Consider the following 23,920-nt stretch of genomic DNA (forward strand, 5'->3'; position numbering starts at 1 on the left):
TATAGACTTCGTCAAATTGGCAAGGTGTCTATATTGTCTCGATGATTATTATTAGGGCTAACTTCAGGTACCGAACTGATTACGCAATCGTTACGCGATATCGAGAGCTAGAGGGTTTCAGTATTTCATTTTGTGTGTGCATGCAAGAGAAGGCGTTCATTTCAATTTTCAAAGATGAGTTTCCTCCGTGGATTATTCAGATCTTCTAAACAGATTAGTAAAGTGTTAGTGGGTAGTGATAAAATGGGCAATAAATATTATGAAAAACCGGGACACACAAATTCAAAAGGTGAGTTAAAAAAAATAATTAGAACAATGTCTTTACCAACCATGTTTACCTCCCTCATAATCATATCCTCGTGAGTTAAGCATTTTTGGGCGCACTTACCCACTAGAATGTAAAACACCTCCCTGATGAGATAAAGCATTAGGAGAACACGATAACAAAATCTTGTCAATTTGTCATCATTATCAGTGAATAGTTGAATGAGTTCTAGGTGTTGGATCATCTTGCTTTGAATAATCTTCTCCATTGTTTTACAGATTATTGATGCCTATGATGGTTATAGTAGTCCGAGGTTTCTGGTAGGCCTACATGTTGTAGGCTCTTTTTTTCCCTTCTTAAAGATGGGGACCACAGCTCAGTAGCCTCTTTCCACGATAAAATGACCACAATTACTTCCTCTTCAAACTTGACATCGTTTAATGATGATTCTACTTGGTAAGGATCCATGTCTGGAGCATTCACCAAGTCCTCTTCTGCAAAAATACTTCCAAAAAAGGAATTGAGGGTATTTGCTTTCCCTGGATCATTCCTCACCCAGGTACCGTCTTCCATCTGCAGGTCAGGAATTCCTGTTCGAGTCTTGGTTTTACTCTTTACATATTTTCAGAAAGAGTTGGCATTGGTTTTAACCTCATCAGCAATTTTACTCTCAAAGTCACTAATGGCATTCCATGTCGTGAATGTTGCGGCATTTCTTTTGTCAAGATATGAAATCCAATTTTTATCAGTCTTTCTCTTGCTGTATTTGCTCCATGCCTTATGTTTGTCTTGTACCCCCTCTTTAGCGCTGCTGGTCATCCATCCATTCTGGTCTTTTCTTTTTAGATACTCTTCTGATTGGTACTAGGTCATCTATACAACAAAGCATTGTCTCTTCAAAATGATTCCATGTTTCTAAACTAGAAAGGTTATTTAGATCGGATTCTCAGTCAATCATTTCTAGTCTTCTCCTCATTTTATCATAGTCTCCATTGTAGTAACTCCTCTTTTTGCTGTTCTCTTTTTCTGAAGAAATTGCATTTACTTCAAGTCTAAATTGGAATACTACATGTATATGATCACTCTTACCCAAGGGTGGATGTCAATGTTGTCTATTGTGTCTTCGTCTCTGGTAAAAATCAGGTCAAGAGTACTCGGGTCCTGTCCATCTCTGTATCTAGTGTTGCAGTGAATGTGCTGATACAGAAATAAGTCTCTGACACAGGTTAGGAATGTGTGACTTCCTCTCAAGTTACTGCCATTCACTGCGTCATTATCCCAGTTGATATACAATGTACTTGCATGACATGTAGGAGTTCATATTCACCACTAATCATGCAAGTAATGCACTCGTACCGGTAAGCAATTCATTGTTAAATGGTATTAATGTGCTATGTAAATCGGTCGTTTAAGTGGGTAAGTGCAATTTGTTGCACAATTTCCAATCATTAATTGTCTCTATACACATCGCACATGCATGTCTAGACTACCGTATGTCTCTTATACGGTTATCATCATTTTGAGAAATGTATCTATTTGACACTTGATGCTTTTCATTTCCACATTTATATTTCATTTTAGGTAGAGACATCAAGCTTAAGAGGAGTGTGGAAGCAGTCGTTAGCCACCATGAGTACGAAGCAGGCATGATACCACTTGAGTGGGAAGGTGAGTTATAATGTACTAGTACTATTGGAGGGGAAGCTCGCCCTGACAACAAGTTGGTTTTAAGAGAAACAGAAAAATGTGAGGAATATAGGCCAGTGAAAGTTTGAGCAAATTCTGATTAAAAATAAGAAAGTAATGAATTTTTGCAGTCAATCAAACACAAATTGGCAATACTGTGATGTATCTTGCGAGGTCCTCTCCTATTTGCTCTGTACATAGATTTCTTAACCTTTCATTTTCTTTGTTATATTGATGACGGAATAAAATTTTTTCCATACAAGGGTCGTATAGAAACTTATTATTATATTTAGGGTGCATGTACCCATGCACCCTAATGCCACTCTTCCAAAATTGAAGAAACAGGTTAAAGACTCTCTAGTACAAAAAAGGTCACAGGACTGGCTGAGTCATATCCAGTCACTTTCAGTCCAAGGCAAGTTTTTTGAACTTGCAAACTTGGAATCAAAATCAGTAGAATGGAAAAGCCTGATATACAACCTACCCAACAAAGTTGCAAAATTTCTCATGAATTCGCTTTCAGATACACTTAATACGAATGCAAACCTTACTAGATGGGGTAAAAGGGCATCAGCAAACTGTAAAAAATGTGAAAATAGAGAAACAGTACACCATGTATTAAACGCATGCCCTGTGTCACTTGACGAGGGACGCTATACTTGGCGCCATGACAACATACTTTTGTATCTTGCCGAAATTATTCAAGAAGGCATCGCCTCTCTTAGCGACACTATTATGTACACAGACCTGAAAGTAGAGCGGTGGACAAAAGAAGGCATCTCCACAATTCCACTAGAGTGTACCCAAACCAACCTCATCCCAGACATTTGTGTTTTTTGGAAGAACTTAAAGAAAATCCTCATAGTTGAATTGTCAGTTCCCTTTGAAATGAATGTAGTTAAGGCACATGAATATAAATCGAACAAATATGCCCCGTTAGTTGCCGATATACAGGCTAATGGATATTCTGTGGTGTATCTTCCTTTGGAAATCGGCTCTAGAGGTCATATTTCACCGGACAATGTGACGAGGCTAAAGCAGCTGTTGAAAGAAATTGGAAAACCTGTCAATGTGAAACAAGTTCGACAGATTCTATCCAAACTATCTATTGTTTCTTCGTTTGTCATCTACTACTCAAAGAATGCCAATAAATGGGAAACCAAAATTCCCCTTCGCATTTCAAGTATGTAATTACTCACACACACAAATTGGTTAATACACCTTGTAACCAGTCTTATATTTTCTTTCTACTGCTCGTCTCTTTTCATTGCCTGGCACTGATAGAATCCTCTTTGTATTAAACATTAACTCAAATCAAACTCTTATAATACTCATTATGTATGCTTCGTATTTATTAAGTTGATATATCAAATGAAATTTCAATATTTAGCTCCTCTTATTTATAGCTAGGAATATCCATCACTCCTCAGCTTTCACTATGTTGTAAAATTAGTTAATTTTTGTTGATGTTATATAACATTATTCACTGTATATCTACATGTATGTGGCCCTGCATTTTCCAGTAAAATGGAATTGTCCTGGGCTATTGTTCTCCTTTGTTGTGCAAGTTTGAACAATAAAGTGATGTTTAAAAAAAAAAAAAGTACATATGATTAAAATTTCTTGTGAGGGAAAATACATTTTTTTTTAGAACAGAGCAAATGGGAGGGGAGTTGTCAATTTGAGTTTAATTGATCACAACTTCAAAAATTTATACAGGTTATTTTTATAAGAATTTGCTCAAACCTGTTCCTCTCATCGTTCTGCTTCTATCAAAATAATAAAAGCAAGGTGCACGTCTTCCCCTTTAAATTTTTACATGATGGGGATTGAAACACTCTAGTATAAGACTATAAAACTACTCTAACGTTGTGAAGTTAAATACTAACTGTACTGTTAGAAGAAGAAAAGGGAGATGGAGAAGAAGAAGCTATTTTATTTTATATTGCTGGATGACTTGATTCAGAGGCCCTTACAACAAATATAATAATAATAATAATAATAATAATAATAATAATAATAATAATAATTATAACAATAATATCATAATATAATAAGAACCCACTATTATTAATATTATTATTATTTTCTTATTAATAAAAAGTACAAAAATGATGTACTTAAATGTATCTTTCTCCTACATTATCACTCTTTTATTTTATTTGATGATCCTTGCTACTCCCATTGCAATCAATGGTCATGGATATAACCTTTATATCTTTTAATCCAGTCATCAAGATTTATATATATATATATATTTTTTTTTTGGGGGGGGGGATGGGGCTTAAATTTTCAAGCCCTCTTCTAGATCAGCTTTATGATCCCATGAAAGAAACATTCTATACATTTCTCTACAATTTTTTAAACATACATTTTTACAGAATTTAAATGTAATGCAAAGTTTAGGGAAATTTTGAAATTTGGATGGATTATAGTACCAGTAATTTGGATGCCCCTGTGGATGTATTATAAGCACTGGGAGATTTAGACCCTAAAACAGTTCTGCTTTCGAGAAATTGAATAATAAAAAAAGTTTACCAGTGCTCCTGGTAAATTTCACATATTTCAAATAGTGCCTAAGGCCATTCCATAGTAGCTGCAACCATGAAAATCTCAGAATATGCAGTTCTGATATATAACTTCCAAACAGGAATAGAAAATTGATCGATCAAGAAATATTGTTTTAGGGCTAAAGTAATATCAGTTTCGAGAGGGAGCTATACAACATAAAGAATTTATTATTTACATTTTCATCACCTTAGACTTGATTTCAACTGCAACAACGGTCACTGAATATTGTAGGATCACATATGCTTCCAATCATTTGAATCATACCAAAACTTTGTATTACCTTTAAGAAAATGCCTACAAAGTGACAATGACATAAAATTTAACAAATTAAGCACAATTCTGAACTAAATAAAGTGTTTTTTATATTAAATATAATCATAGCTGTGAACAATTTTGTTGCTAATTTACAGCTTGGGTGAGAGGCAGAAGGGAGCTACCTCCGACGGAAGAAGAGATTGACAGGAGAGAAAATCAGACTCAGATCGTTAAGGCCAGGGCAGCAGAAGTAGAGCTCAAGGATAAAGAGGTATGATTAATTGTCTGATTGAAAGTGGGCAAACGTCATCAACTCAAGGGGGGTATAACCACATCAAGACATCTCAGAGACTCAGACAACCGCCCCCCCCCCCCACTCAGTGTTATTTAGGGAACGCGTATGCATTTTCCCTTCTTTTGAAAACACCCCCCTAAGTCCGGTGTGTAAAGTCAATACGGGCCAATTTTGTGTGTGTTACAAGCCAGACTTTGCTGCATGAAAAGTACCCCTTTTTGGGGACATTTTGGGAACATGAACAGGTCCCTCCGTTCCTGGAGGGGGGGGGGGGGGGGGGGGGGGCTCAGACACCACTCTCAAGGGGTTATAAGGAATTAAAGGATACATCTCTTCCTCATCTATAACTTGTGTAATTGATACAAATCAGAAAAAACAACAACAATAAGTTTCCTGAAATCATGACAAGGATTAGTGTTCTGTTTGAAGTTAAAGTAATTGGCGCAAATCATTGTCAGGGTAAACTGTTAGGGCATGTCAAGAAGAGATTGTAAATTATGAATAATTGGTAATTGATGGACTTATCAGTTGGTATCTGAATGCATTCATCATGACACTTCAAGATTCCGTTGTTTGTTTTAAAGATCTTGTATATTATGTTTAATTATTATTGTTTCACTTTTATTCTTTACCCTTCTTTTTCTAAAGAGACAAGAAAGAGAGTATGAAGAAGGGTTGGTGGCCAGGCCTGTACAAGTAACTGCTAAGGGTGAGTATTAATGTTCTTCTTTATCGTGTAAAAATTTTTCTCCAGTGGGTTACCTCTGTACAATTACATGAGCAGGAGCGAGTGGGGTTGTGCAAGAGAGAAAAGAAAAGGAAGCAGTTTAGGTTAAAATGTGACCTGAAAAGAAGATATGACATTCCTCACCCTCACTTCAATGGCATTGCTTCGTCCACCTAGTGAGATAGGTGCCTCCGTTCCACCCCCCCCCCCTCCCCTGGCACTACAATCACTGGTCACTGCACCACTGATTTCATCTAATTGCAAAAAAATAGAATTGAGAAATTTGATGCACTTGTCTTGTCTTATAGAGTGGTGAAGTGTGACGTCATCAAAAATCTATTTTTAGAATTTCTCAATTTTTTTCTTCATATACCGAAAGAACACCAAAAATAATGTCCAAATGTAGAAAACCAATTGAATATGTTAAATATTGGCTGAGTTATGACCATCCGAATGAATATATGTCCTATGGGAACTCAGTGTTATATGCTCTGGCTCCTAACCATTAGGAGCCAGAGCATATAACACTGAGTTCCTATGGGGAGTATCTTTATTCAGAAGGTCATATCTCAGCCAATATTTAACATATTCAATTTGTTTTCGACATTTGGACGTTATTTTTGATGTTCGTTCGGAAAATGAAGAACAAATTGAGAAATTCTAAAAATAGATTTTTATGACGTCACAGCTTCGGTACTCTATTGTAGATAACGTACATCTTTACAACTGTATGTATTAACCTTGGCTAAATCAATACCCTTTTTGGGGGGGGGGGGGAGGACAGGCAAAGACTTTATTTTAATTTAAGCAAGGGTTATAGCCAACGTATTGTTTCTTGTAAATTAGGTAACGTTCAAAATTCATATTGCAGAAAATAATTCATGGTATCCTCTCAGTTTATTTTTCTTGAATGAAATTTAAATTGTATATAATTTGTTTTTCTTGCATAAAAAATTGCTTAGATCTTCTATATAAATGTATAAGTGCTCTATTTCCATGTGTAAAAATGAAATACTGTGTATTTATCAATGGTTTTCTACATATTTAATTAAAATCAGGTCATGCTTCAGCACCCATCTATGAAAAGATTGATTCTGGATCTGAAGCAGTCAGTACTGGAAAGGACTTTGAACCTGCGGCATGGAAACCATCCAAAACTTGATCAAGATTCTGTCATACCATGGATTCCACCCATGAACAGATGTCCAGGATTGGTCATGAACCTTGGAAAGATAATTTAAAGGATAGAATCAAATTTGGACTTGACTGCAGGAATACTGTGCATTGCTTGCAAGGCATCGGTTGGAACACAAGGAAGTGGAGGACTTAGCTTTTCTGCATCTGGATATTCATATAGTGCTCTAGCTGGAAAAGCTGACAGACATACATGTAGCCATTCTACATCTGATTAATATGCATGTTCCATGATCATGGTGACTTTAATATACGAATAGAAGCGCTAAAAAGTAATGGTTTGTTTTTACTTTTGGTAAGATGTATCATTCAGGGTGATATTTATTCTTCATTCATGCTTGCATGAAGTATGTATCAATATGTATCAATATAAGGTTAGAAATTAAATTACATGTAAATAAAATGTGTATTTTCAATTACTTTGCTTTTAAATACAGCTCCAGATAGTGAGGTGTGTAATGGTGGGTCAGACATTGAGAGAGTGGGCAAGAAAGGAGATTTAAAGACAGTGATCAAGAGAGGGGGATAGAGGGGAAGAGAGAGAGGGGGAAAGAGAGAGAGAGAGAGAGAGAGAGGGGGGAGAGAGAGAGAGAGAGAGAAGGGGAGTAGAAATGGAGGGGAGGGAGAGAGAGAGAGAGCAAAAATACAGATTTAGTCATTTGAGAGAAAATGCAAAAATCCATCCAAAGTTATAGACGGCATGACTTCAGAGGAAAACAAACACTGAAATACAATTTGTAGATAGTTACTGTCATTTTGTTTTGTTCATTTGCCAACCATCCAAGAAAAGTAAGGCATATATGGAAATATTGGGAAATGTTGTCCTTAACAGAGTAGAAAATAGTAATCTTGCATTTAAATCCTTTTATACATTTGTTCATTCATTTAAATATACATCGTGTATTTTCAATGAGATCCATGCACAATTAAACTACTTGTACATGTGTTTTCATTCCTATTGTACGGAAACTGATTGTGGCATTCTTTCAAAAAAATACAATGGGCTATTTCAATGGATGAAATAAAAATATTAAAAAAACAATTACGACCTTTAAAAGATTTCTAATCTCAACAAGTCTTTGAACGTAAAATAATGTAATACTAGGAGGAAGTGTGAGAAGTCTTTATTTGTACAGTGAACAGATTCTTAATGACAGGTTCACTTTAGATAATTTAGATAAGAAAGCAAGAACGACTTGGTTAGTCAGATTTCATCTTTATTGCTGTAATAATTAATTACAATTTAATAAACACCATGAATTTATACATTCACAATGTACAGGTACAAAACTTTCAGTGACACAATTTTCAAAGGATGACACAAAAAAATTCATCTACCTTTTACATGCACATCTACAATTACAAAGGTCAAATTGAATGGAATATATTCTGCATTGCTATATTGAATTTGTAAATCTAGTACACATCTAGGGCATTTCAGGTACATCTGCTACCAATGAAAGGAAAATGAACAATCTCTGTATGATGAATAGTCTTAACAGTACACAAGAACAAGTAACAAAATACATGTAGATGGGAACTAGAAAACAACAAAGCTAGGCTAATATAGTAATTATCACTGTCCATGACTGAAAGTTAACTTACGTATAGCATACATGTACAATTCTTGACACTTTTAACCAGGATGTAGCATCTCGTAACCAATACTTTTGCTTATCTATCTCAAATGATGAGACTGCCTTTCCTGGTTTATCTCAGTTACAGCCTAAATAAATACAAGTGGATGTCCAGTATTCAATTTTGTGATGTTTTGAGAAATGTGTATATAAAAATTCAAATGTTCCAAGGTCCAAGTGCTCTATAAAGAATACTTTTATATTCTTATCATTTATTGCAGGGAGCTAGATCTTACTATTTAAGGTATTGATCTGTTTTAATCAAAGTATTATGTTTATTTTCATGTATGAGTACATACATTTCTGTTAAACTTTGGGACAAAACTGAATTCTAAACATTCTATGTTTAGAAAGAAAGCTCTTACAAACAAAACAAATACCATGATACAAGAAAATGAGGCAAAGACTGATTCTCTGTGAAAAATAACTCTGACAGTGAATTGGGATATGGAAATGAAAAATGACAACATGAATGCATGTTTTATGATGTTTATTATGTAGTCAAACATCTTGCTTGTTAAAAGCATACATGTATATGGAAATAATAGATAGCTTACAACATATTTGCCATTTGCACATGATTTGGCAAGTCAAATAAGATACGTTTTATCCTCCAAAATCTACACGCCAATGATTTGTATACATGTATACAAATGTATGGGGCATACATAGACTGTCATTCAAGCAGCATATACTAGTATACATGTATTATCATACACCTATGAGTAGGCCTAAATTTATTTGTAGCTACAGTAACGTCTGCATTATTTTGTAAGCAATTACATAAATAATATTTAAATGATTAGGCTTGTTATCTCTTGCTTACATTCCTTCTTTAAATGTAACAGGATCAACCAGCTCTAAAGACCACAAATATTTCAGAGTTCACACCAAGTTATGGCATACAAGTTGAAATCAACTGCAAAAGGCAAGCTATAGACTAGACAAGTCATAGATAAATGTCTCACAGCTCTTCCGCTTCTCAATTTAGTCAATACAATGCATTAGTACATGTAGAACTACAAATGATTGGCTTACAGCTTCCAAAGTATTACACCATAGTATGAACATTTTTTTGTTGTAAATGATGATAAATTCACTTGCAATATAAAACGGACACAATCAATTGGTAATGAATTTGTTTTGAATTGAAGTCATTCACAATGACTGGTGCATATAAATCATAGGTAGTTCTTGTCTACTTTTCTATTTTATACAAACAGGTTTTTTGTTGTAAAACAAGTACATAAAGCTGTACTGATCAACAATGTCATTCAGGTACACAGAATAAGTCATATTGCACATTGAAGATATACTCGGAATCTACATTACAGCACTCTGTTGATCAAAAATCAAAATGATTAACAATATGCCTAGTATTCAATCTCAACCTGGTTGAAGTCTGGCTGGCCTGCTATGCAATGACAACAATTGATGTACTGTACCTAATGTGTCTGATGATAAGTGTATCATTGATACACTTTCTTGATTTGAATACATCTTGGTGCAATTTCCTGATTGTAGTCAACAATCTTATCCTGGACAGGACCATAGTATCTTAAAAAGGCTTGTCATAGATAATGAATTGAATGTTCTAAAAGCTCAAATTAGTCAATACAAGTAAAATCCTGGGGGGGAGGGAGGGAGAGGTACAGGTAGTTCTACATTGATTTCTAGACTGAAATTCTTACCTGTATTTCTAGGCTTTAGAGCACACTTGTGGGGGGATTTAAAATTTATCTTGCCATATATGTACTTCTGATTGAAATGAACCAAAAAATACATTAGCTGTAAAAATTACGCAAATGGCTACACAGACAATCTATACAAAAAAACTTTAAAAAACATACTACTCAGTACCCATACCCAAAGTTCAATCTATCACATCAAAAACTATATTTCCTTGGTATTGTTCTTTTAAATTTCACCTTCAATATTGTCTTACCATAGCTTTCTACCATAGCAATACTTGCTACAAAATATGGTCACATGATGTAGGGCTGCTGGCATGCTACCAATTTATGGTTGAAATAGAACCATGAGCTGTTGTGGTCCGTTTCCTTGACATCGTTGTAAGGGCAGAAAATCAAACAGAACTGCGACACAGGTTTCTAAGATGCAATATCCTTGATGTTCTGATAGCTTCCACATACTTATAAAACAGACCACTGTTCTCTTTCTCTATTCTCACATGGGTTGTGACTGGCAAAATACAATTTTTTTTTCAAAGTCATTCAAATCTTGAGTAAATTAAATACTGTCCTTTCTAATCCATACAATTGAAGAGTCAAATCAGGTTGATCTTGTAGCAAGTCAAGGAGAAAGTCCTAATCAAAGATAATCCTCATCGTCATCAATCTGACTTCTTTGAGCGATTACTTCTCCCGCGTGCCTTGGCAATGTTGGTGTCCCGCTTGGCTTTTCGCTTCTTCTCCTTCTCCTTCTTCTCAATGTCTTTGTATAGGATGTAGGAGAGGATACCGCTGAGGATGAAGAGAGGGGTGAGGAACATGAAGATGGTGGAGATGAAGCCCCAGGGGTCCTTGGCAGCCCACAGAATAATGTTCTTCTCAATCCAGTACTTCCACGAGTTGTCATCTTCACCTAACGGAAAGTGGGTGTCCTCCTCGCCTGCCATTGCTTTCTCTGTAAGGAGATGAATAAAGAATAATCTTAAATTAAATGAAATTTGTAAATATGTATGAGTACAGTAATGGAACTCTTTACTCTCTTTGGTCTACTAATGAAACAAACAGGGGACTGCAGCAGTAGTCAACTTTTTTTCAAATGTACAGTGTACATGTAAAAATGTGGCAGACCAGTGTTTGGATTCATGGTAAATAAAGAGTTCAGAGATTAAAGCTCCACAAAATGCAAATTTTTGTCTCAGTATTGACTATTGACACCTTCTTTGCTTTTTATTGTTACTGAGACAGAAATACATAATAAACGGACAGGTGAGTTGGAATGTTAGGCTTGTAACTTAAAAATAAAGAAGTTATTGTACAATAGGATAAAAGAGATACATACAGTAATTATGTCGACACAATATGTAGAAGATATTTACATGTACATGTACCATGTATATAACTGTACAGCACCTACATCAGTACAAAAAAAGGTAGAAATTACACCCTATGGTGGTGTGTACTTAAGCAAAGTAGAAGAAATATTGAAGGAATATTACCACAATGGATACATGTACAGTACGATATGTCTTATGTTTGTCCTTCTCCCTACATGGATTAAGTCAATAAAAACAATTTAAACGGTTTACTTCCTCAATAACACCACCCACATTCACTTCCACTTCACCCACTTGACTTGATATTTCTACAACCTCTTTATCTGTATATCATTACATGTAATTTGATTATACTTTTTCATTTAGAAATGAAATGATTTTAATTTTTCTTGACAGATCAAGTAGTCTACATTTTTAGGCCTACTTCTTTATACTATGGATAAAATGTGAAATAATTACAGCATTAGTGTACATGTACATGTACGTGTTAGTGAGAACAACCCAATCCTCTCTGCAAATTGTGGGTTATATATTTTTAATATCCCATTTTTTTTATAGAAAGCCAATAAAAGAAACAACTCTTCCTTTTCTTTACTTCCTATTTTTAAATCTTGTCATTCTAAATAATGTAGACTAGATAAACTACATGTATATTTAGTTATTTACAAATATTTTTCATCCCTCGGCCTTCTTAAATTGTTTTGCCATGCAAATTTTTGTAGACTAGATAAACTACATTTACAAATATTTTTTTTCCCTCTCAAAATTGTTCACTTTCTCACATAGACCCTATTCATTTTCTCACGTAGACCCCCCCCCCCCCCCTGGCCCTATTCACTTTTTTCTCCCTCTCAAAATTGTTCACTTTCTCAGTTCTCACAAATATTGTCTAGGGTCTACAATTTAAAAACATGATAAAATAGGTTTAGGGTTAAATTTTAGGTGGCTGTCGCAAAAGGAAATCTTTCCAACCGCTGCACAATTACAATACAATTGCATACCGTACCGACGAAGAGGTGCGGGCGCGCGTGCGTGCGTGAAGTTATGGACTGTAATCGAATTTACCCACGCTCGCGCGCCCGCATCCCTTCGTCGGTAAGGTATGCAATTGTTGTAATTGTGCAGCGGTTTGCTGTGAAACCTGTGAGAAAGTGAATATCATAATATGTCTTCGTTTTTAGGAAAAATACTACAAAAAAGATCCAAAAATTGACACAAATTTAACGAAAGGGGCAAGAAATAGAGTAAAGGAGCCGGTATCCCTTCGTCGGTAAGGTATGCAATTGTTGTAATTGTGCAGCGGTTTGCTGTGAAACCTGTGAGAAAGTGAATAGGTCTATCATAATATGTCTTCGTTTTTAGGAAAAATACTACAAAAAAGATCCAAAAATTGACACAAATTTAACGAAAGGGGCAAGAAATAGACCCTATAATGACTTTAAATTATATCATGACCATTATTTGAACAATTGATAAAGTTGATTTTTTGGTATGTTTTAGTAGGCTATCTCCACGCCGGGTAAAAAAAATGGATATGAAAGTACAGTAGACTAGCGCAGTAGCGCCCCATTTGTTGCCATGACGGAGATCTACCTGGACTGAGGCAGTACAACATAATTATCAATAAATGGGGCAATGTAATTCTTCATTTCTTGCTCAACAAAAATTGGGTAACTATATGCCTACGTCTCAACGAATACCAAAGAGATATTTTTACGACTAAAGTTAAAAATTAAGTTTTTTATGACTTACAAGGCCTCTAGTTCTTAACTGGCAGCAAAATTATCAGCAAAATTACAGATTATATCCGATGAACAGTTTCGGGATGCAGTTAAAAATAAAATTGCCAATTTGATTCATTCACTTTTAATAAATTGATTTAGGTTATTTATTCATCAGTAATATATAAAAAATATTTGTATAGTTTTCTACAAATAAAATAATATATATGCTTGATCATTTTTTATTTTGATTTCATATTTCTTTTATTTGTTTATCAAAATTAATTAATAGACAAAAATTAATGACAGAAGGCCTTAGCCAAGCGCTAGACATCTCGTTTTAAAAAAATACGATTTCGATACGGTAGGGTCGAACTTGTATTTCGGATGACCCGACCCCACATTTAGTATGAAGACCTGCTGCACCCCCCATTAGTTTTCGTACGCACACTAATCCACTTTTTTATATATACGCATAGAATTTTAAAGGTGCAAGATATCTATCACCTTCATCTGGGTTCTCTAATGTACGACTTCGATTCTGGTGCCCTTCCACAGGCTCTTGTCAGCATTTAAAAGAAAATTAGTCAATTGCATGACCATGCTACACGAAATGCCTCTGCGTTTCACTTACCCCAAGTAAGGACAAAGTTTACTTTTAATACTTTGGTGTTTACTGGACCTAGGTTTTGGAGCTCTCTAGGCTCTAGCGTTAAGCAATCTGTTAGTCTCTCTTCATTTAAGTGTACACTTAAGGTTTATCTTCTCGATACATACTGTGACTCATAGAGTAGTTCATTTTTATAGTTATTATGGTGCCAAGATCTATTATGTTTGACTTTAAATGTAAAATTTCTTCTTGATATTAATATGTGTCTAACTGAATGTGTTCATATTGTCGACCTCCTATTCCCTCCCCTTGTTGTCTTGTGCCCGTTGTATGCTGTGTCTATTGTCGATCATGCTGTAGTCTTCTATTATTTCTCATATTTTCTCTTTTCTCCCGTCTTGTCTAGTCTCGTCTCTCTTTTTTGTTGTTGTTATTGTTGTTGTTGTGTTTGTACACTTCTTGTTTGTTATACTAACTTTTCCCTTGTGTATTCTTAGGTAGTCACAAATATCTACTCATCATTTTTATCTGGCTCAGAGGGGACCCTAAAACTTACAAGCTCTGCTTTTACCAGGGTCTCCTCGTCTTTCTTTTAGTTAACTTTGTTTTTATCATTGCCATAATTTGTTATTTTACATTGTAAATGTGTAATGATCTAATTTTATGCTCTGTGTGCTATTTGAAAGAAAGACGAATAAATATCTTATCTTATAAATATCTTATCTTATCTAAACAAAGTTTGTAATTTAAAAGAGAAATCTTAGGGATCTGTGGTCAAAAATGAAAAGGTGAAAAGTAATTTGACATATGGGCCTACTTTAGTAAAGACACTTAAACGGTCCGTTTCCCATATAGCGCCATTGAGCAATCTGAGACTTTTTATTCAAACTAACTAGGGGACGACGTTATAACACCCAGTGCGCCAACTCCATGGATGTACGATGACGACCATCAATTCAAATACAATAAGCGATAATTTGTAGTCTGATATGATGTTTTTTATACTAACTTAACATATTAGAAATTTAAAACTTTTTTGTATAAGCTTGAAAAAAATTCTGGTAGTTAACTGCATTTTATATTAAAGCCAAACCCGCTTGCACCATGGGCCAATGGCATTGGCATGCAAAGTACAACCGGCAAACAAATGAATACACCCAAATTTTGAAATAAATAGGTAAAACAATTTTGATTTAGTTGAAAATTGCCTCTACTCTGGTTGACAAAATAGCATACAATATTTTTTTTGATTTACGTAATTATCGGATAAAGAGACCCCGTGTAGAATAAGAAGAAAATCAATGGAATATTCATATCCATTTTTTTTCCAAAATTCTAGAAAAAGTTGTTCATAAAAGATTGTATTCCCACCTTCAAATTAATGACATCCTCATACCTGAACAATTTGGTTTCGCCGTGAAAATTTTTCAACTTCTATGGGTGTATTAAATATTGCAAATTTTATATCACAACAAATTGACGAAGGCAGTTACTGTATTGGATTATTTATGGATCTGTCAAAAGCCTTTGACACCATTGACCACAACATACTCATTCGTAAACTAAATGCATATGGTGTTAGAGGGCTAGCTTTAGATTGGTTTAAAAATTATTTGAATAATAGGTATCAGTATGTTGTGGTCAATGGTGTCCAATCTCAACGTAAACTTACTAAATATGGAATTCCGCAAGGCTCTGTACTCGGGCCCCTCCTGTTCCTTGTTTATATAAATGATATAACACAATCTTCCAAATTATTTCGCTATTCATTATTTGCTGATGACACATGCATCTTAACTTCTCACAAGAATATCTATAATTTAATGTCCATTACTAATAAAGAAGTTAATAATTTATATGATTGGTTCTGTTGCAACAAACTCTCATTGAATTTTGACAAAACAAAGTTTATGATTTTCAGAACGAGGAACAGGAGGGTCCCGAATGATCTTAATAATATTACTATTGCGGTGGTCATGATATATCACGTGTGGATAATGTTCAATTTTTAGGTACAGTATTACAGTCAACGAATTTCTCTCATGGAAACCGCATATTAGTAGTATCTGTACTAAAGTATCAAGATGTATAGGAATCATATCAAGGCTCAAATTTATATTACCACAAAACATACTTGTCACTTTATATTATAGTTTAATCTTGCCTCACCTAACATACTGTATTTTAGTATGGGGTCATACTTTCAAAAGCCATCTTTCTAGATTAATAATACTTCAGAAAAAAGCAATTAGACTTATTACATCATCCCCGTATTACTGTCCGAGTATGCCATTATTTAAGAAAATGAATATTTTACCAATCTCTGAATTAATTTCTATGAACTCTCTTATTTTTGTGTATAAATACCAGTCTGGATTTTTACCAAAAATATTTGAAAATATGTTCACCCTTAATTCGTCTGTACATAATTACAACACTCGTCAATGTAAATTATTTCATCAACCTAAGATTTCCACTTCCATAGCCTTAAACTCCTTCCGTGTAAAATATATTAAATTGTGGAACAGCCTTGATCACAGTATTCAACAAAGCTCTACTCTGTCAAAATTCAAATTTTCTATAAAAAGACTGTATCTCACCAATATTAATACGTGCTTATATAAAATGTATTAATTAATTCTAATTTTCTTCTCCTATTTCATGAGCTCTCTCCACTCCTACAATTTACTCTTTCTCTTTGCTTTTCACCATGCCTACTCATTCTAATTTTTTTCTTCTGCAATACTGACTCCCCCCTCTCTCTTTCTCTTTCTCTTTTTCCTTCTCCCTATGTATTCCTTCCCTGTGATATTTCACTATATCTCATCTATCTTATTGTGTGTGTATGCTAGTGTGTGTATGCTAGGGTCTCTGTGTGGACGTGTACCTGTATCTGTCTATTTATAGTAGCTGTTAAGATGATCACAATTTCCTAATTTATATTTAATTTTCTGTTTTATCATTTTCGCAAATGTTTAGATATTTCTGTAACAAAGTTATAAATCTTATATTGTATACCGGGGCCCTGCTTACAAGCAACCTGCTTATTAAGGGTATCCCTCCATGTTTATGTTTATATTGTTATTTTAATACAATGTGTCAATACTATGTTATATTTGTTCTTTTTTAAAGATGGAAAATAAATTGAAATTGAAATTGAATTGAAATTGAAATATATATCAATATACAAAAGCGTTTGACGCTTCGTTTTCATTCTTAAAATAATGGGCTTGAGAAATAATCCGACATGTACGGGCTAACTCGGACCCGGGGCCAACTCGGCCCCCCGCAAAAACGGTAATTTTTTGTCATTTACCCCCCCCCCCCCCCTCCCCTTCAGTCAACTAACAATATGTCACACATACTTGTACAAAGTCAATAGTCTCAGAAGTTATTTTGTTATTTTAGCTTATTTTTTTTAATCGTTTTTTTTTTATTTGGTTATTTTAGCTTCTTTCTTTTTTTAAATCGATTTTTTAATAATTTGTACCCCTTAATTTTCTTCACCCCCTGGCAATTAGATAAGGGACCAAAGATCTAAGAACTATTTGTTGGGCAACTTGATAAATGTAAGTATGATCGAGTTACTGGGAATCGGGTCGAAAATCGATGAGACATGAAATACAATGTATCTTGGTCGAGTATTTTTTCTTCCAGGTATGATTAGTCTTTGTTGCAGTCGTAACCCAGCTTTATTGAGCGAGGACAAGTTAGAGATTCATCATTTGCCACTATGTCGTCGAATACCACTACTACGAACAGTTCTACTGACGTAAAAAGGCCTAATAAAATTAAAAAGTGAGTTTGAATTGATACTTTATGTTTTAGTGTGCATGCACGGAGCGTGGCGTAACTTCCATTTTAGTTTTTACACTTGCCTTGGTCTTGGAATTGGATCGAACAGTCATTCGTTTTCCCACGCATTCGTTTTTTCGTAGTGTTTGCCAGTATTTAGGGCAAGGCCAAGCCCATGCTAAGCCTAAGGAGTAAGGGGTACCGTAGCTGGGGCCTGTGGTAGGTGATGATATAAAATATGATATTGACATCAAAATCATATTTTATATCATCACCTAGCCTTTTGGGCTAAACCCGGCTTCCTATTTCATGAAAAAAATAAGCAAGGGTGTTGAAAATAGATGTGTGTGGTTGTGTGATGAGAGAGTGACGACAGAGCCAAGTCCGCATGTAACTGTTAGAACTTTAGTTTATGCATTGAGCGCTATACATTTAGAGAATGCGCTCCTATTGGCCGATCCGCTTGAGTGGCTTCAAAATTTAAGTGAAAGAGGGCCTACATAACTTTAAATAAGAGCAACTTAGTCTAAGTACAATGGAAATGCCAATACGTAATATTACATAACACACTGACGTGACATGTCAATATCTTATAACATTGAGCAAATAGCAGCCAGTGATAGCCAATAAGAAGAGCCCTTGTAGGCGCCAATTTAGGAAAATGAGGCTAAGATCAGATGAACGTAATGCGCAGGCGTTAAATGTAAGCTAAAGTTCTACGTGGTCCAATCGCGACTCCAAATCCATAGAAATTTGGACTTGTCGTCGTAATGAAGTGTGAAAAGACGAATAACAAGCTGTGAATATTACTATTACTATAAGAATACAAAGTACAATGATGTGAGCAGTTTAGCCTTGGCTTTGGGATTTTTAAAAATTTCATTATTACTTTTTTAATTTTTTGGAGGGGGGGGGGGGGTGAATCTTACTACATTGATAAAAGCAACAAGCCAGCAATTTTATATCATGATTCAAAATTGTCTTGATTTTTTTGCTCATATATCAAATCAGATAAATAATTTCCACAATGAGTTGTATTTGTATATGCCGCCAGCTGTGGATATGGAAAGATCATTAATTTTATTTTAAAATGAGTAATTCACCTAATGAATGATATGAAGAATAAATTATTTCAGGGTTGGAAAGATGATCTAGAACAAAAACTATGAACAAAAGAGAAAAGAAAAGATAGTCACTTAAGATATTTGAAACAAAATTTCTTTTACACACAAGCTATGTAGGTGATTTTAAACACTGATTTACAAACAAAAATCGAGGTGACTTAAATATCGATTTTCAATAAATGCAATTTAAATCGTGCCAACCTTGAACGTTTTGAAAAACATTTTTTTCCCAACTGACATTAAAGATAAAGACCAGTTTTGGAAATGCCCCCCTCTCAAAAAATGAAATGGAAGCTCTTATTTCCAATCATGTGAAAGAATATGTTTTGACTAATACGTGATCATACAAATTTTGCCTAGAAACCGCCTACTAATTGAGATATTTGGTAAATTATTATATTTGGACCTGATAGATATAACGCACGTGTCGCACACATGTCGCGTAGTCCCATATACATCTTTATGTGTACTGTGCTTGTAACTTTATCAAGACTGGGCCAAATTTCTTATCATATTGATGATTCCAGAACCTTGCAGTACACACCATTACTTAGATGATCAGCCTTTTCTGATCGATTCCACTACGTTTCTTTCACAATGCGATCGCATGACCATAACTGGTAACAAGTAACAAAAAAAAAAAAAAACCCTGATAAGATTGGTGTTTAGCCTTGGTGTTCATGGAACCCAAGTCTAACCTTTGTTCGCGTTCTCTGCAGATGATTCTTTTATTATTGTTATTATTATTTTTTCTCCATTTTCTTAACTGTTAACTCAAAGAATTTAGGGGTAAATTGTTTACTAGCTGTAACAATAAGACAAATGATTTTCCCTTGTATTGCCCCTCTATAAAGGTTATAAAGAGGGCCTAAGAGTTTGACTACCGCTATTAGTTCATGGACTTATCAAAATTTTGAATCATTTATCATAGACTAATTGTCTTTTACTGCAAAATGGCAGCTTAAGTAGAATAAGAACTGATAGATTTAAAATAAATTGAGAGTAATACATATCTCATTCTATTAAAGCTGTGAGGAACAACACTCACAACAGTATTCATAACTATTTGAGAATATAATTGCTCTTAAATTGCTCAGAACTAGAAAAACACCTTTTGGACATAGACACTTTGGTCACAACTATGTTACTTCAATTATTTTCATGTTTATGTGGTACAATAATGGTAATTTATTTATATAGCACATTTTCCACATACATGTTCAAATGCGCTTTACAATTATGTTATTACAGAAGAGGTGAGTTTTTAAATATTGTTGGAACTGTGATGTTCGCCAAGACAGAGTTTTGACGGTTCTAAAAAGCTCACAATACATGTATACAATTGTTCTCATTTCATATTTTTGTGAAACTTCAGAACATTGTCTAGACAATTGTTATACATGTACTTTTCTATCACTAGGACTTTACAGAGTTAGCAAAACCATTCTAGGTTCATTCTTAAAGGGATCCAGTGACTTTGTCTTAGATCCTTAAAAAAAATTCTTGATTTAGCTCATGCTGCAATGATAATTATAAACCTTTAGGTCAGTCACGAAGCCCATGACTTTTACAAGCCAATCGCCTGTCTGATAATCAAGATATTTATTATTGAAAATTGAAATCAAATTTTGCGTTTGCCAAACGGTTTTCATAAAGCTACAGTCTATTGGGGAAAACAAGTATGGTAAAACCGGTCACTCAAAGGTTTTTACTTTTTTGAGGCACTTCTAGATCATTTTGAAGCGCAATTTTTTTAGGGCTTCAATAATGCACCATATCACAGACACTGATAACATGAAGGGCCGTGCATCTCAGATTTAATGTTGTTAAACGATCCCTTTAATGGCTGCATCCTTTACCTGCTCCAGCACTTGATAACCTTTAAGTGTTTTCTTCATCCCCAAATGTACAGATATACTCCACCTGATGAGAATAGTGCATCTGATGACCCCACAGCAGACTACATGAATCTGTTAGGCATGGTGTTCAGTATGTTTGGACTCATGATGAAGGTTTGTACTCTCACTCGTCCAATAAACAACCTTATAATCAAACCTTGTACTCTGTAACCAATACAGGTATGGCAGCTTATAATTTGCTGCCCTCTACTGCTCTACCACTGCCCTCTATTGCTCTGCTACTGCAAGCTATTATCCATAGTCAAAATTAAATGATTTAATGCCAACATTTCTGACTTAGCTTAATTTGTCACCAAAGGAGATGAACTTTTCCAGAAATTGTGCTGGTAAATGATATGCTACTTTTCATCCTGTTAATCTAGTAATTATCACTGTGTAAAAGGTGTGCATTCTCCATTTTTTGTTTATAAATGACCAACAAGCGAGTTATTACTTCTAAGGAACATACATGTATGTAGATTATTACCAGTAATATGAGATTGAATTAGAAGAGACTGTAGATGGGCAAGTCCTAGATATTTGGTCCAATTAGCTGAATGTATATCAACGATTTTAGTACATTATTGTATTTTGTATCAAATTGGTACTGGTAGCCTGTCATTTAAAATTGCATACATCATTAATTAAAAATAATAAAAGTGAATTTTAGTGAAATGATACTGTTTTTTATGTTTGGAGTTTCATCATACTTGTATTGAAGGTGAAATTAATGTACAATGGACTTGACATTATGATAAAGAGTCATTGAATCACTATTACTACTAGCAGGATACTTATAAATATTTATATTAGTTATTCATGTTATAATTAATTTACCAAGAACAATTTATTTATATTTGGTTTTATTTATAAAGATATATCAAGGAAAAAATGTCTTGTGTAATGTTTCTATTTTCCATTAAGTTTAAAAAAGTTATTGTCTACATTCTAATAAATTCAATTTGTAATATATCTTAAGAAACAAAAAAAAAAACATTTGAAAATCACTACTCTTTGTTTTCTATCTTGTTTTTTTTTTTTATGGTAGATGAAATGGTGTGCCTGGATGGCTGTCTTCTGTTCTTTCATCAGCTTCTCTAACTCAAGAGTCAACGAGGATGGAAAACAAATGTTTAGCAGTTTTATGTAAGAAATCATTTGAGAAATCATCTAATTCCTTCAGTTTGAGAGCTTGTATATTTTTGCTCAGTTCTTTGTTTTCCCCTCAATATTTTGAATTTTAATTAAATTGTAGTTGGGGGGTGGGGGGGGGGGGGGGGATAGGAAGCTTGGGTGGCTCAAACCCACCCTCACAATATTTCTTCATTCCCCCCCCCCCCATTAATTTTGTAAATTTTGTTAAAGGCACAAATAGAAAATGAATGCAAAAACCAAAGCCTCTCACATCCAAAGAATATCTTCTAGAACCACTCCTGCTTCCTTAGGATCATGACAGAAGCGAAGGATTTATAGTCAAACTTGTCTTCGTGGTCACCTTTCTATAAAGACCACCTGTCGGTCACCTATATTGTCTCCCTCTAAGAGGAAAAATGTATTGGAGAACCTATCTAGAAAGTCCACCTACAGTGTATCTATGATAGCCACTTTTTTGTTTTCCGTAGGTTTGATTGAATCTTTCTTGCTCCAGATAAAAATAAATGAGCATCTTACCTGTGCGTTTATCAGTTTGTCTTTTCTCTCTCTTTCTTCCATGCAGGTTATCAATATCAGCTGTTGTGATGTCGTACTTGCAGAATCCAGCACCAATGACGTTACCATGGCAATGACACTTCCTATCCTAACATTACTTTCATGTTTATGTTTATCTAATTTGTATATTTACAATGGAGGGGTTCACTTAAACTTTTTGCATCATATCTCAGATATTGTCACACATCATGCAAAAACTACATACACTGTACAGTGATTCTGATGTCTGTTAATTAATTCATGTGATTTTATAATGATTTTGATTTATTGACATTCCTGTATATAAAATTAGAATTGTTTGAGACACAGGGCAATTGATATGGATGGGTATTGTTATGTGAAACATGTGTAATTGTCTGATGTACTATTCAATGCCATCATCAAGAACACATGTCATTATACACACAGTAGTACCTAGTCTCATTAGCCAGTTTTATATTAATTAATTTGTCATAAAAAGATATTTAATTTCCGATACATGTGTGATAACATCTAGAATAACTTGGAATTAAAATGGAGAGGGTCTATTGTAGCGCCTTGTGTCCTATTGAAAAGGTGCTACGTAAATATAAATCCCATTATTATCATTGTAATTATTATCATTATTATTACCGGTACTAGAATGCAGGTACTGTCTTGTTTCTCGGTTGGGTTTGTCAGGAAATATGGTTGCCTTAAAAAATATAAAAAATAAACAATCTTCTTAATTTTGATAATTTCACCTTAGACATTAAATGTATGTTTATTATTGTTAAAGAGAAGGTTGAGTTCTGGGAAGAGGTGAAAAATAATTTGTGAGCGTTATCATTCATATTATGCAAGTGTGGAAGAACATCAGATAAGAAATGTTCCCTGAAAAGCATGGCTCTTCAATTGCCTTTATATTCTAAATATGTCATGTAATATCGTAAAACTCGGGGGTAGGATTTTTACGCCACGTGTTTGTGTAGTCCCATATACATCTTTCTGTGTACAGTGTTTGTAACTTTACCAAGACTTGGCCAAAATTCTTACCTTTTTGATGATTCCAGAACCTTGCAATAAATACAAATTCTTATATGCTAGATGATCAACCTTTTCTGGTTGATTCCACACCGTTTCTTTCACAATGCAATCGCATGACCAGAACTCAACTTCATCTTTAATGTGAACTCTTTTGTTAGTTTGAGTGTATGTTTCTATGTCATACATGTTAGTTGTAACAGACTGTGCGGCAATGAATTAGCATTTATAATAATTTTAGAATTGCAAACACATCCAACTTATTATTAAGATTAAGATTTAGAAATACTTGCTTTAAGTAAGTGTGCTTTATTGCATATTTGGAATTGAATACAGGAATAAAATTAAAGTTGCTTATTGACCTTTTATACAAGTGTTGGCTTTGTTAGTTTCTTTACATAGTCA

General features: G+C 34.3%; 2 protein-coding genes across 2 annotated transcripts; both read left to right on the plus strand.

The window, feature by feature from the left end:
* Positions 1–63: 63 nt before the first annotated feature.
* LOC592966 (NADH dehydrogenase [ubiquinone] 1 alpha subcomplex assembly factor 2) lies at positions 64–7,396 on the plus strand. The gene is made up of 5 exons (XM_030996018.1): positions 64–289; positions 1,847–1,933; positions 4,933–5,048; positions 5,721–5,781; positions 6,858–7,396. The coding sequence occupies exons 1-5, from the start codon at positions 175–177 to the stop codon at positions 6,959–6,961; spliced, it is 483 nt and encodes a 160-aa protein (XP_030851878.1). The 5' UTR covers positions 64–174; the 3' UTR covers positions 6,962–7,396.
* A 10,245-nt stretch (positions 7,397–17,641) lies between these two features.
* On the plus strand, positions 17,642–23,234 carry LOC592477 (protein Asterix). The gene is made up of 4 exons (XM_791997.4): positions 17,642–17,784; positions 20,818–20,917; positions 21,852–21,949; positions 22,521–23,234. The coding sequence occupies exons 1-4, from the start codon at positions 17,720–17,722 to the stop codon at positions 22,588–22,590; spliced, it is 333 nt and encodes a 110-aa protein (XP_797090.2). The 5' UTR covers positions 17,642–17,719; the 3' UTR covers positions 22,591–23,234.
* Positions 23,235–23,920: the final 686 nt, after the last annotated feature.

Source organism: Strongylocentrotus purpuratus, unplaced genomic scaffold, assembly GCF_000002235.5.
Source record: "Strongylocentrotus purpuratus isolate Spur 01 unplaced genomic scaffold, Spur_5.0 spur5_scaffold_3, whole genome shotgun sequence".
NCBI lineage: Eukaryota > Metazoa > Echinodermata > Echinoidea > Camarodonta > Strongylocentrotidae > Strongylocentrotus > Strongylocentrotus purpuratus.

What these genes read in the sequence shown, in the direction of transcription:
- LOC592966 (XM_030996018.1), top strand. Translation starts at nt 175, where the DNA reads ATGAGTTTCCTCCGTGGATTATTCAGATCTTCTAAACAGATTAGTAAA. An exon ending in TAGAGCTCAAGGATAAAGAG is followed by an intron (nt 5,049 to 5,720) that starts GTATGATTAATT and finishes CTTTTTCTAAAG; the next exon opens with AGACAAGAAAGAGAGTATGA. An exon ending in TGTACAAGTAACTGCTAAGG is followed by an intron (nt 5,782 to 6,857) that starts GTGAGTATTAAT and finishes AATTAAAATCAG; the next exon opens with GTCATGCTTCAGCACCCATC.
- LOC592477 (XM_791997.4), top strand. Translation starts at nt 17,720, where the DNA reads ATGTCGTCGAATACCACTACTACGAACAGTTCTACTGACGTAAAAAGG. An exon ending in AGGCCTAATAAAATTAAAAA is followed by an intron (nt 17,785 to 20,817) that starts GTGAGTTTGAAT and finishes CCAAATGTACAG; the next exon opens with ATATACTCCACCTGATGAGA. An exon ending in TGTTTGGACTCATGATGAAG is followed by an intron (nt 20,918 to 21,851) that starts GTTTGTACTCTC and finishes TTTTTATGGTAG; the next exon opens with ATGAAATGGTGTGCCTGGAT.